This window comes from Perca fluviatilis, chromosome 17 (genome assembly GCF_010015445.1).
Source record: "Perca fluviatilis chromosome 17, GENO_Pfluv_1.0, whole genome shotgun sequence".
NCBI lineage: Eukaryota > Metazoa > Chordata > Actinopteri > Perciformes > Percidae > Perca > Perca fluviatilis.
In genome coordinates this window covers 4,734,388-4,746,947 of record NC_053128.1, presented here as the reverse complement: position 1 = coordinate 4,746,947, position 12,560 = coordinate 4,734,388, and the positions used below count along the sequence as shown (strand labels likewise).

The following is a 12,560-nucleotide window of genomic DNA, read 5'->3' as shown; positions in this document are numbered from 1 at the left end:
ATTTTAGTACCGCCTCAGTGTGGCTGGTCGTCATAGCGACTGCCGTGGGGGTGGCTTAGTAGCGTTGGCTTTTCACCCCGACTCATTTCCTGGTTCTCCGTCTCCGTAAACAACATGATATCAAAGAGATAGTTAACTTTTACTGCTCCAGATTTCCCACCGTGGTCAGAAAGAACAGGGCAGACACTTTGTTTCTCTCACATATATATGACTCTAGAGTCGCTACTCGCTGCGGAGATAATCGCCGTCACTCTCTCACTAGCTCCCCACACACACACACACATCACACTTGTATGCTACGGAGAAAGCTCTGCGTGGAGCCTCCGGCAGCAAAAAAACACCGCTGGCTAAACTATTTAAAAATGCCGTCTCTCGCTAGCAATGCAGTGATCAGTGACGATTCTTTCCGACCAGTCAGCAGCCTGCAGGGTTTCATGTCACCGTTTCGGCTCGCCTCAGCTCGCTTGGAACCTCGACCGAGGAGGTACTAAAAAAAAAAAAAAAGTATCTGTTAGCAGGTACCAGGTACTTTCTTTCGTAATGGAAAACCAAAAAAGGAGAGTAGAGTCAAGGCGAGTCGAGTCGAGCCGGTACCATGTAATGGAAAAGCGCCAAAAGGGGAATTTAACAGGACCATTAATAATGTTAACAGAGAGCCATAAGTCAGCAAAAGTCATATTTTAACTTGTCTGAGCAAAAAATATCCACAAATGCAATGCATTCAAGTGTAATCAACTGTATAACTTGTGGACTGGCCTAATGACCTCAAGTACGTGAAAAACAAAGCTGAAATGCCCAAATGTAATCAAACTACTCCAAACATCATGTTTACATTTATTTTATTTATTGTAACAAAGCAACTGGTACACTTAATTTAATGTGAACAGGTTTCCAGTGAACAGGAGAATTGCTCCAGACTCCAACAGAGGACTCTACAGAAATCTTTTTCATCTCCCATCTCAAAAGTGTTAGGTCAAGATCAAAATTAGATTTTTAGGTTGTTTCTATAAAAAAATTTCAAACCTTGTGGGTGTCTGAAATACAAGATAATGAAAATGTATTTAACAGAAGTCCAGATTTGGTGTCAAAGCCCCACCACACCTCCGCATTAAACTGTGTACAATAAACAACTGTCATACCAAGATACATGTATATCCAAAAAACATTTACAACGGTTGAAAGGAACAAGCTGGTGCTTTCAATCAGTTCCATTAGTACAATAAGTTACAAAGGAAAATGCAACTTCTAATAAGCCTTAGTACCCACCACCACCGCATATATTATATATGTGGCTAAGGATGCTATGATTAAGTTATCACTGCACCATGGCTTATTTTTTATTGAACTCACAACTTCAACAGAAACTGTCATATTTTAAATTTCTATGGTACGTATTTCAAATCTACGTAGGATGGTGTGCAGAATGCTACAATTTTTTTTTTTTTTTAAATATTCTTTCGCATGTCTTTGGGAGATGTAGAGAAACAATAACAGGTGAGACTACAGGTGAGACTTAAGGAGAGCCACCGACACCCCCACCCCACCCCACCCAACCCAATGCAGACCTGCTGTGTATGAAACTGGTCTTAAGACATGGCATTATGATTATGGACAGGCTGTGACTGCAGAAGAAGAGGACGGACAGGCTGATGACACAGGAAAAAATATTTTTTTTGTTTCGTTTTTTACAAACACCACCCTGCCCCAAAAAAACAAACAAAAATATTGCTCCCGTGGGTTGTAGGATTATCACAGAGGGAGGACTGGGAAAATGTGTGGGTTGAAATGTTTAATCATCCTCACAGTCATCCTGAAAGAAAAAGAAAAAGCATTACATTGGTGGATTCATTGCGCTTTTCATTTGAGAGTTACTATTAAACACGTTTAGGGACTTCTGCAGAGGAAGTGTCTTCATTCATTCATTGATAACAATTACTGGTTCAACACTCCAGTAACCAATTACTCACATCTACAGTATCCTTACCTCTCCATCTTCTCCATCCTCATCATCTTCACCTTCCTCTTCCTCCCCCTCATCAATATCTTCCAGACCCTCCTCTTCATCGTCATCATCATCATCACCGTCACCTTCCTCGTCCTCCATGTCAGGGACCTTGGGAACAATCAGAAATTAACCACCTGGCGTAAAGGCCTTAATATTTCAGCGTTAAAAGAGTGATGATTTACAAGAAACGCATATGTCTGCTGTGGGATCCGAAATTCTTCTGGAGGATGGATTGTCACAAGAACAGATACTTCGGTACCAACATTCTTAAAACGTGATGTACTTGTTTTTCTGTAGTAGTGTAGGTACCGTTGGTAGTGACGGTACCAAGGTTGCAATTCTTCCGGAACTGATACGGGCAGCACATACTGCCCAATGATGACAAGCGTGCACTTGCCAGAGCGATCTTTGAACACAAGCCCGCTGATCTCCCCCTGCACATCCCTGAGCAGCGCTTTGGCAAGCCAAAGTTCCCCACCCTCTTGCCAACCACCAGCTTGGCTGACCTCACCAATAAGGATTGTTGGTTTGGAATGCACCAGCTGCACATTGATCCAGAATTTATGTCTCTCGATGTGGAGGAATGGGCGACCAATGCTGTTTTCAAAAAAAGTGAGGTCAATGTACGTGCAATGAACGTGGTCAATGACTGTGCCGAGCGTGGCGTCAAGCTCACATCCAACTTCGTCGCAGTGGCAAGGAAGGAGCAGCACCTGCAGAATGTGCTGCAGGCAGTTGAACATGACCGCAACCAACAGCCAAACCTTCGCCGCTGCAAACGCAAGCCAATACCTGAATAGGACGGTTACTCTTGGGTGGCGGGTGGGGAGACATATCGGGGAAGGAACGCACTGGCTAGGTTCAGAGTTCAGGTTCCAATTCCTCTCTCTTTCTCACTGGTGATGTTGCTCAGTGGAGCAGACTCTGGCACAGACTGAGCAATTAGGTTTTAAGTTTAGTTAGTGTCAGCTCTTACCATTAGGCCCTGTTAGTTGCCAGTGAGTTAGCCACTAGAGAGAGTTTGTTCTTTTAAGTGTGTCAGTATCGCCCTTTGTGTTTAATAATAAAGTCAATTAAACTTTATATGTGTGTCTGACATCCATCACTGCTGCACAAAATTCAGGGTAAGGCCACGTGAACATGTCCCATTGATCTCCATTCATTTTGTCTATAGGACAAATGAATGGAGAATCTTGAAAGTTGAATTCTGAGAAATGCCCAAGTTGCCCAAACAAACAAATTTTACTTTGATAACCCTATAGAACATGTTACTGTATAAAAGTTCACTGTACTCAACATTTCCAGGTCAACCTTTTGGCAATTAGACTAAAAATTGCAATTTTTTTGAAATTTCGCCAAAGTTCATGTGTTAGGTGGCACCCCTAAAGCTCAATGGAATTCCTCAAAACTTTGCAAAAGTCATTTTTATGTTAATTGGAACAAAATGCAATGCCAGCCAAATTGATATTTTGAAATTAAAATTTCCCATTCAAATTTGATGCACCCCAATATACGCTTAAGTGTTTACAAGTAGGGCCACAATTGGTAAAGAACCACATCTACAAGCAAATGGGAAAAACTACATAAGATAGCAAAAAGTTTAGTTTAATATGGAAATACCAAGTGGATGACAACAGAAATATAATTGATGCTCTGAAGCTGGTATGCAAACTATGCCATCGTCCATTTCAAACAAAAAGGAGGAAACACCTCGAATTTGGCGAAGGTGAGTGAGTTTCAAGTCATGCTAACATCATATACAAACTGTAAAACTTCTAATCATCCTGAAACACTTGTTTTTGAGGCAGCTGGCATTGTTGCCGTGAAACCGGCTAACTGTATGCTCCGTGTAATGTTTGCAATAGCCAGTTATTTGTTAACGACGCTAACGCATTCTAACGTTATGAACTACCTCCCAATGGGCTACCATGCATCGCCATTCAGCCTGTGTCCTATCAGCAACATGTGGCCTAATGTCACTGGATTTAATAATTATTGAAATGTTAATTTTTTAATAAATATTTTTGGCCTGCCACCATGTCAGTGAATTTAAACTAATGCTTGCATTATACTCACCTGGGTGTTTATGAGTACACCTTAGCACCTGTAGCCTGCCCTGTTTTATTAGCTTTAGTCATTGTCAGACCGTATGTTTAATAACTAAAATATCTTTCTCTCCCTCTTTCTTTCTTTTTTGCCACTATCAGCCAAAAGGAGGATGTCCACCAGGAAAGTACAGTGGTAAAAGTTGATCATTTTATTTTTTATTTGAAGTCAAAATGCCACTATTGTTGTGTTTTTATAATGTTCAACTGCTTGAATAAAGGAATTAATGTTGAGTATTATTGTTTTTTTCCTTTTTGTACGCACCGTGGTATCGACTTTGGTATCTAGTATTGTGTACTTATGGTGGCATCTGTACCGACTACTAGATTTTTGGTATTGTGACATCCCTAGATTGGATATGTGTTTTATAGTGTGAGATCTAGTAGGAGTGGGGGGGGGGTCACCACATTGATAAACAAACACCTGCAATTTAAATGTATTAAACAGGCGTGCAAATTTTGCTGTGAAGTTAAATGACGTCTTTTTCCGCCCCGAGTTAAAGTTTATTAAACTCAGGGCGCTCCTACAAAAAAAACGTGACACACTCAGCTATGCAAAAGAAACTATAAAATGCTTCACTCTCATTTAAAAACTATTAAAAAAAGTTTTCCCATGTTAAAAAAGAAATTAGGGTGAAAAGGGTATAAGACTAGAAGACTAGGTGAAGAGCAAAGCCTACCAAATAGTACTGCAGCGGATTAGGCCAGATGTCATCCTTGATCACTTCTCCCAGCTCATCAGCTCCTGCATCCGAGTGGTCAGTAAACCAGGTGAAGAAGCTCTCTGGCTCTTCATGCTGCCGTTTCTTCCCAGCTTTGTTTGGCGACTGGCCTATACGCTTTGTCAGGTCCTGAGAAGTAAAATGTGTTTGGTCGAGATTGAAGGTTATAATCAACCATTGTTACATGTGCAAAAACATTAAAACATACAGTAAGCCCAACATTGGGGAGGACTAGAGAAAGGTTGAAGGATAAATAGTGCAATGGGATGTATAGCACTATGGTGAAACATAATTTAGTTTATTTAATTATGTTTTTCTACTCCTTGGGTTAGTCATTTTAAGAGTTACATAAGAACACATATAAGCCAAAGTAAAATGCAAACCAACCTTTCCAGCTTTCCATTTGATTTCAGTTGATTTGGAAACAGGATCTCCACTTTCATTTACATTAAACTCTTTGGAAAGGGCTTTGTTCTCAAAGTACGGATTCTCGTCAAAATACTACAGAAAAGAAAACACGTATCAGAATGTCACGCATGCCATTTCGAATGTACAAATACAAAATGAACCTGACAACTCACAAAATCTATTCTGTATCCAGACTTGATATCCTCGAACTCAGTGACCTCAACCCTCGACAAGTAATGAAGTGCTTCCTCGTCCTCCTCCCCCAAAAGAGCTGAAACTACAGGTCAGACACGTAGACCATGCACAGACACCGTTAGCTGCTTATCAGACACTTATGTGAGCTAATGAACAATACATAACAAGTAAAAGCATAGTGTAATAAATAGGGCTGTCAATCGATTAAAAAAAATTAACTAATTAATTGCACAATTTGCTGTAATTAATCGCAATTAATCGCTTTTTTAAATTGAGACTGAAGCTTGTAATAATGGATATTTAAATGCTAAATCACAACTTTGCAAATATGAAGAAAAAAACAAACAAGGAAAGGTTCTGCTAAGTTCAGAATGTTTAATATCTTTCAGAACAACAGCAGCAACAATTTGGCTTAATCCTGCTGAAGGCTGCTGGAAACGGCTAGAAACTGTCCGACTTGAGAGCAGATTTTTGTCACCACCCCCGGCTGCTGTCGCCTGCTCTCGTCTACTTTACAGGCGAGGCGCAGTTCATCTCCAACGAGCCTGTGTTCAGTCGGCGGCAGGGCAGTCGAGACTCACCCGGAAATGGCGAGCGGAAAGAGGTGACTAGTCTGTCAAAATTTGACGAAAATCTTCTAAACTGACCTTTGCTGATCTGAAATGAAGACAGATTCAGCAACTGCATGGCCTATTTCTCGCTTAAAATGTTTTCAGAAACTTGTTTCAGTGAACTATTTTAGTACAATATGAGATCGTATTCTGAACGGCCGCCATGACAGTCTGGCTTTGAATTTACGGAGAAAAAAACCCATGTGACGCGTTCGTCCAATCAGCTGCCGGTTTTCATTACTTGGGCAACAATACAGAGTAGCGCCGCCTGCTGTTATGTAGACGTATTACGTTTCTCAGCCGCCACATGAAGTAAACAAACTAATTTCTTAATTTTTTTTAACGAGTTAAATATTAAAAAATTAACGCAACAATTAACGTGTTAATTTTGACAGCCCTAGTAATAAATTGAGACAATGGCCACTTACTCCACTAATGATAATTTCTGTTACAAGCAAAGAAGTTAGTCACAATATATACACATTATGGCTGTCAAATTTAAAACGTTATCGAGTTATTGCTGCCTTACATATGAAACAACAGGAGCATGTTTAAAACTTGCCCTGTTTCAGCCTCCTGGGTGGAAACTGTAGCAGGAGGACAACACGGTGTAAGCAACAGCGATTGTTTTCGTTTTTCTTGCTACTGACAGCACGCCAAATTTACAAACTAGCTACGTGTTGAAATCGACTGGAATTCTCCTTTAAATACTTGACAAATATCCCTCTTTTAGATTTAAAATAATGTGTGATAAATTGGCGAATGATATTTTATTCCATTGACAGCCCTAATACACATACAAATAAAAGAATGGCAACAAACTATGATAAATTACCTTGTGGATGGTTGACGAATGTTGTGACCCAGAAGTTGGGGATTTTGGCTATGAGTTCTGATCGCTTCTGAAAGAAGGGCTGGCGTAATTTGTTGTACTTCTGCTCTACTTTTAAAATTTCTTCACTTGCCTGTTCGTTCAGTCTGGGGAGAAAAAAAAAGTCAAAAGCATGTCACTAAGAACATTTTCGAAATGCACCCATCTTTCATTACCCAAACAAGAGTCAAACTCACCTGTCAATTTCATTCTGTACTTCGTCGATGTGTTCAATTGCTTCCTGTTGCTCTTTTTCTGAAAGGAACATTTTTAAACTTAATAAAAGGGGTATAATAAATAAAAATTAAATGATTATCAATATGCAGCTAGACATCTAGGCCTACACATTCCCATGACATGTTGTATTGTTCTAGATATGAAATCAGAGTAGTTTCATTGGATTGTAGCGCCATAGCTGAGAGGCCTTTCCGCTTAAATAAACCACTCAAGGTTTATATTTGGACAGCCAGGATGAGGAGTCCTATTGACATACACACGATGCCAGATTCAGAAACAAACTGAAAATGCAATTGAAGCCACAGACCAATTGTCACTATGGTAAGGGGTTCACCTTTAGCAAGACACTTGTATCTCTGACATCCTTACGCCATTGACGAGGAGTTGTAACCTTATGGTCATCTGCTCTGTTGCAGGAACTATTCATATTCTTGCTTCACACAAAGCTAAAATACACTACACTCAAACTATTTTCAGAAAAACTCAATTCAGTGAGCCTCACTTGTACATGTTTCATGAATTGATGCAGCTGCCTGTTTATGTTGATATCACATTTTTTACTGCAAGTGTGATGGATTGAATTTACCATCTTCTGACAACACACACACTGTGGCGGCCCTCAGACAATTCAGCAAAAACGCAGGTATTTCTATTCAGTATTTCCCATACGTAGGTTGTACTTGGGCGCACCGCCCAGGTAAATTGAGACCCGCTCAGGTAGATACAATCCAAATTCAATTTTCTTTCAAAACAACGGTGTATTTTTTTACAGCGCACACAGACCAGCTGCCTCCAGCCCCTCCCCCTCGTGAAGTTGTGTGCCGCGTGCACGACAGCGTCAACGTTGCACTTGCTCAGACAGGCTATCGTTACTTTAGTAGTAGCATGCTGCAGTGGGATTAATAAAACTGTAGAAACAACGCTGCCACACTGCTGTGAAAGCTCCCCGAACGTCATTTATCAGAGTCTGGTTGTTACCCCTCTCCGCGGCAGGCTAGCTAGCTAACCGCCTCTTCAGTTCTCCGTGCCTGTATCAATTAACTGTATCTGTGGACCCGAACCCGAATAAAACCCTTAAATTTTATTAAATTGTCTGTAAAAGTTTTAAACTACAACTCAGAGGTGATTGAATGACAGAATACTGCTCAGATGAGATCTAAATGAGTGCCACAGGACCTGTATACATCAGTGTTTCCTCTATGTTGATTTGACCACGGCAACATTTCTGCCCCCCACGGTATCAGAAATAGGGGCTGCATTGTTAGAGTGCATGTCAGAGAACGTTTGTATTTGAGGTGCATTATTTACATGCTGAAGTAGTGACACTGCATTAAGATAATGTAATTAATAGTGGGTTTATTGTTATTTGCTACAGAATGCTTAGCCTATATGTCAATGTTCGGACCTGCCCCCACTGCTAAAAAAAATCCTAAAGGAAATAATGTACATGTAGTACAGAACAGCGCGTTTAGGATCCCCAAATCACCGATTAATACACTTCAAAAAACGAACAATGCTCGAGAATTTACTTTAGATAGCCCTAGTCTTATATGATTTAACTGGAGTTAGGAGGGAACAGTGTTGATATTATGATAACATGTAACTTTCTGTATAGATCATAGTACAGGCTACGCTTTTGTCATTCGTTTAAAACAAGATTTTTTTTGTATTTTAGCATAATACTGAAAGCAGCAGAAATGCAGAACCGAGTGCAACATTGTAATATCTAACTACCCTGAAATTGTGTCAATATTTTCATCTGTATCATCTTTAGTCTAATTTGTTTACTATGTAAATATTTTTTTCTTTCTAAAGTATCTGATAATGTTATGTAGTCATTGTTTTCACCTTCCTTTGACTAGTTTATAACTGAACCCATTATTACTCAACCCAGCCATTACCACTGCAACTCAACCTATGGGAAACACTGCTATTCATTTTGAATGGGGGTAGTGCATTTAGGCTGAAGTGGTGGTTGCCACTAGTCTGGCTATCACCAGACCTAGCTCAATCTTTTAAGATTGAACATTAGTCTGGGGAGCCTGCTCTGTATTTTCTACTGCACAAGAGGAGTGATCAACGGTTTATACCGGTATTAATTTCCCCATACGATATGAATTTTTCATATATCGTAATACCTGTGCATTGCTGCAGAGAGCGCTACGGCCGAAGTAATCTGCGAGTGAATTGAGAACGGGAGCCCTGTTAAATGCGTACCCTTCTCACTCATGGTAGTAACTTTATAACAACAATTAATAACCCACAACTAACTCTCTTTAAGCTGTTAAAGAGAGTTAGTTGTAAAACACCATAGCACACAACAATTTGTGACTTAAACAATTTCTAACACTAACAATTTTACACTGCCAGATGGCATGTTGGGTAACATTATAGCCGTTAGCTAGCCAGGTAGCATAACAGTCTGTTAAGCTGGGAGAGGCTCTGGTCGCTACTGCACATTCAAGAACAGAGAAGAAAGTTAGAGGATGAAGAAAGACCGGAGATACACTAGAACAACATATGCTTAAGAGAGGCGCCGTCTGTTGTTCCAAAGTTTTTTTGTTTCTAAAAAATCGGACATAATTTAGCCACTATTGTTGTCCGTCGCTCTAACATTACTTGGTTGCGCTAACGTTAACTCGGCCGTGCTAACGTTAAGACACGTCACTTCAAGTATGCAGCGGAGCAACATTATGAACTCAATAACAATCCACCTCCGGTCCCGCTACAGACCGTTGAGAAAGACGGGTTCAGAGCAATGATTAAAACACTGGATTTAAGATGTCTTTCCTCGCTGAAATACATCCGCCAACCTGCTAACGTTATTCAAACAGCAAAGGAGGCTGACAGAGGAGCTACGTTCAGTCGCCCACGTTTCTACAACAACCTAACCTACCTGTGGCCAAGGTAGCGTTTATACAACTATCTTACAACTATTTTGTTTTGAAAGAGAAACAATGTTAAAGTTGTTTGTATGTGTAGTCATTTGATTTGTTTATTTTGTAAATGTTTTTGTGATATGCAATACAATAAGCCATTATAAACCTATATAAAAGGCCCAGTCAAGCAAAAGAAAACAAATACCGTGAAACCACCATAATCTTAAAAAATACCGCGATACAAATTTTTGGTCATACTGCCCAGCACTACTATATACGCAATTGGTTAGTGCTTCAACCAATCAGACCAACGATCTGGGTGACGTAGCAGCAACAACAACGGGTTGCTACGCTTCGGTGGACAGCTTGTTGAATGTAAACAAAAAGCTGCTTAAACGTTAATAGCATGACAAGTGGATAAGCCAGTTTGTGATTGGTTCTTGCAGATTTGTAACGGAAGCAGGATAGATAAATGTACAGGTTTCCAGCCTGAGCTCAGAATCGTCTTGGGCGGTGCAAAGCTCCACACAGAGCCGCTGCAAAATAGCCTCGGGAGGCTTTAAAAAGTTGTTTTAGTCGTGCGAGAGAACTCAGATTTGACAGATATCTAGCTAGCTGTCTCAATTTACCATGCAGCGATCTGAGGAGCAGTTAACCATAGTCCTCATAAATCCACCAGAGTTTAAAATTCCAACATAAAGAAAGAAGAATGCATCTGGCGGAATTTCCTGCACCGGAGCAATCCCGGAACCGGAACGTCGTGGCTATAAACTACCACAGGGGGGAGCCGCGTAACGATGTGAACCTCCAGTATTTATATTCACTGGTCTCACGTACATCTTTACATAGTTTTAAAATTATGTTGTTGTATAGCAACCAACTCGATTCTCAGTCATTTCTCAGTGTGTTAAATATAACGCAGGACGCCAGCCGTGGTGCGTTCGGTTGGTGTATGTGTGTGTTGGATGCATAGCAGACAGACCCTTTGCCTCTAGAGCTTCCTGTTGCTGCTAAAGGCGGCCTGGTTTGAATGAGGGGCTCAGCTATGTCTCGATGCAATTTGCTTCACACTGATGTTACTAAAGCCTCTTTGCGCATAACAAATATCAGCATTTATAATGCCTCCTCAAATCGACATTATAGCTATCTAAAATAATAAGAAGCGCTTGTTTACAATTTGCTAAACTACCAATCAGCACACAAAAGCCAAGCTCGCAAGCATGGTTATGTTAAACAGCTAACGTCAACGTTATCAGTGTTCAGCCTTCCTTGACCGATGGAAAACGGAATAACATCCGGTAAATGTTGCACTTGCTAATAGTGTGGACAAACAATCGTTAAAGAAACTCCAGTCGCAAAGGTGTAACGTTATGAAGAAAAGCACAGCAGCATGCGATTTAATCAATAACGTTACCTCCCTACAACAAAACCTCTACAATTGTCTGCATGAACAATAACTGCACATCACACTAAATGCAGCTTTTTCAATGCAAATACCGGCCTCCTTCATGTGAACTAGTAGCTAATGTGAGCTAACGTTAATGGCTAGCTAACCTCTCACGCTGGCTAAATAGTTAGCCTGTGCTACCATGCTCCATGCACAGTCCTGCACAACATTTTGCCCCAACGTGTGCAGGAAAAGTTAAATTAAGCTTTCTTATTCGATACTACACAACAAACTGACGCTACACTGAAAATAACAAAATGACGAAAAACAAATGAAAATGGCGTTGTAGGCTACGTTACAGGATAACCGCCATTCCTTAACGTTACCAGAGGTCTCGTCCGCTCCGTCGTGATTTGAATTATCCTTTCTATTGACTTTCGCCGATGAGGCCGACATGGTTATCGTTTGCCGTGACACTTTTGGCCAGATGTATATTCCGGGTGTTTTAGAACTCTTCTCTGGAGGATAAAAGTTACTTCCACCTTAATAGAGTGCGTGCTTGAAGCCCACGATAAGAGGAATGAACGCAGCAGCTTCGCACGCTTGTTTATCTCTGTGGCACTCGGTCGGTAAACACATGTATGGTGCTCTTCTGCCACCAGCTGACTGGAGTGCGGCACTACACCAAAAAGCTACAGGCTGTGAACAGTCTACTCAAATCCGTCGGTGTTCAAGTCAAGGGACGCGACGCGCTAGTTCATTTTGGTTGTCTCTCCACATTACACAATGTTCAGTAAACGAAATGGTTTACTTTTACTTTAACTATTTGAAAGATCTCTAGCAAATTGAAAGTGAAATATAACTTCCACGTGCTGTGTAATGTTATCTGCAGGAGCGAGCGGCGTTAATAACTTAAAAAAAAAACAGCAACATTAATTATATGCCGAATTTATAAAGAGTTCATAGATTTAACAATAAATATGATGTTTTTTGTAAATAAATTAGTAGCCTAAGTATAAGTAAACACTGAACAGACAGATTTCCGAATGGAGTTGCATACTCGGTGTGTTTCACGAGCGTGCAGCAGTTTGGGGGCCTTTAGATGGCGCCAAAGCGCACCAAAACCGAATTCCTCAATAT

General features: G+C 40.5%; 1 protein-coding gene across 1 annotated transcript; it reads right to left on the bottom strand.

Annotated features, from left to right (window-relative positions):
* Positions 1 to 822: 822 nt before the first annotated feature.
* Positions 823 to 12,034, bottom strand: LOC120545751 (protein SET-like). The gene is made up of 8 exons (XM_039780310.1): positions 11,807 to 12,034; positions 7,115 to 7,172; positions 6,882 to 7,024; positions 5,414 to 5,517; positions 5,220 to 5,333; positions 4,791 to 4,961; positions 1,985 to 2,113; positions 823 to 1,810 (listed from the first exon to the last, which is right to left on the bottom strand). The coding sequence occupies exons 1-8, from the start codon at positions 11,874 to 11,876 to the stop codon at positions 1,790 to 1,792; spliced, it is 810 nt and encodes a 269-aa protein (XP_039636244.1). The 5' UTR covers positions 11,877 to 12,034; the 3' UTR covers positions 823 to 1,789.
* Between the last annotated feature and the right edge of the window lie 526 nt (positions 12,035 to 12,560).

Excerpts from the sequence above, each read along its gene's own strand:
- LOC120545751 (XM_039780310.1), bottom strand. The coding sequence starts at position 11,876 with ATGTCGGCCTCATCGGCGAAAGTCAATAGAAAGGATAATTCAAATCAC. Across the intron at positions 5,334-5,413 it reads CTGGATACAGAATAGATTTT|TATTTTGACGAGAATCCGTA; the intron begins GTGAGTTGTCAG and ends TCTTTTCTGTAG. Across the intron at positions 4,962-5,219 it reads TCAAATGGAAAGCTGGAAAG|GACCTGACAAAGCGTATAGG; the intron begins GTTGGTTTGCAT and ends TTTACTTCTCAG.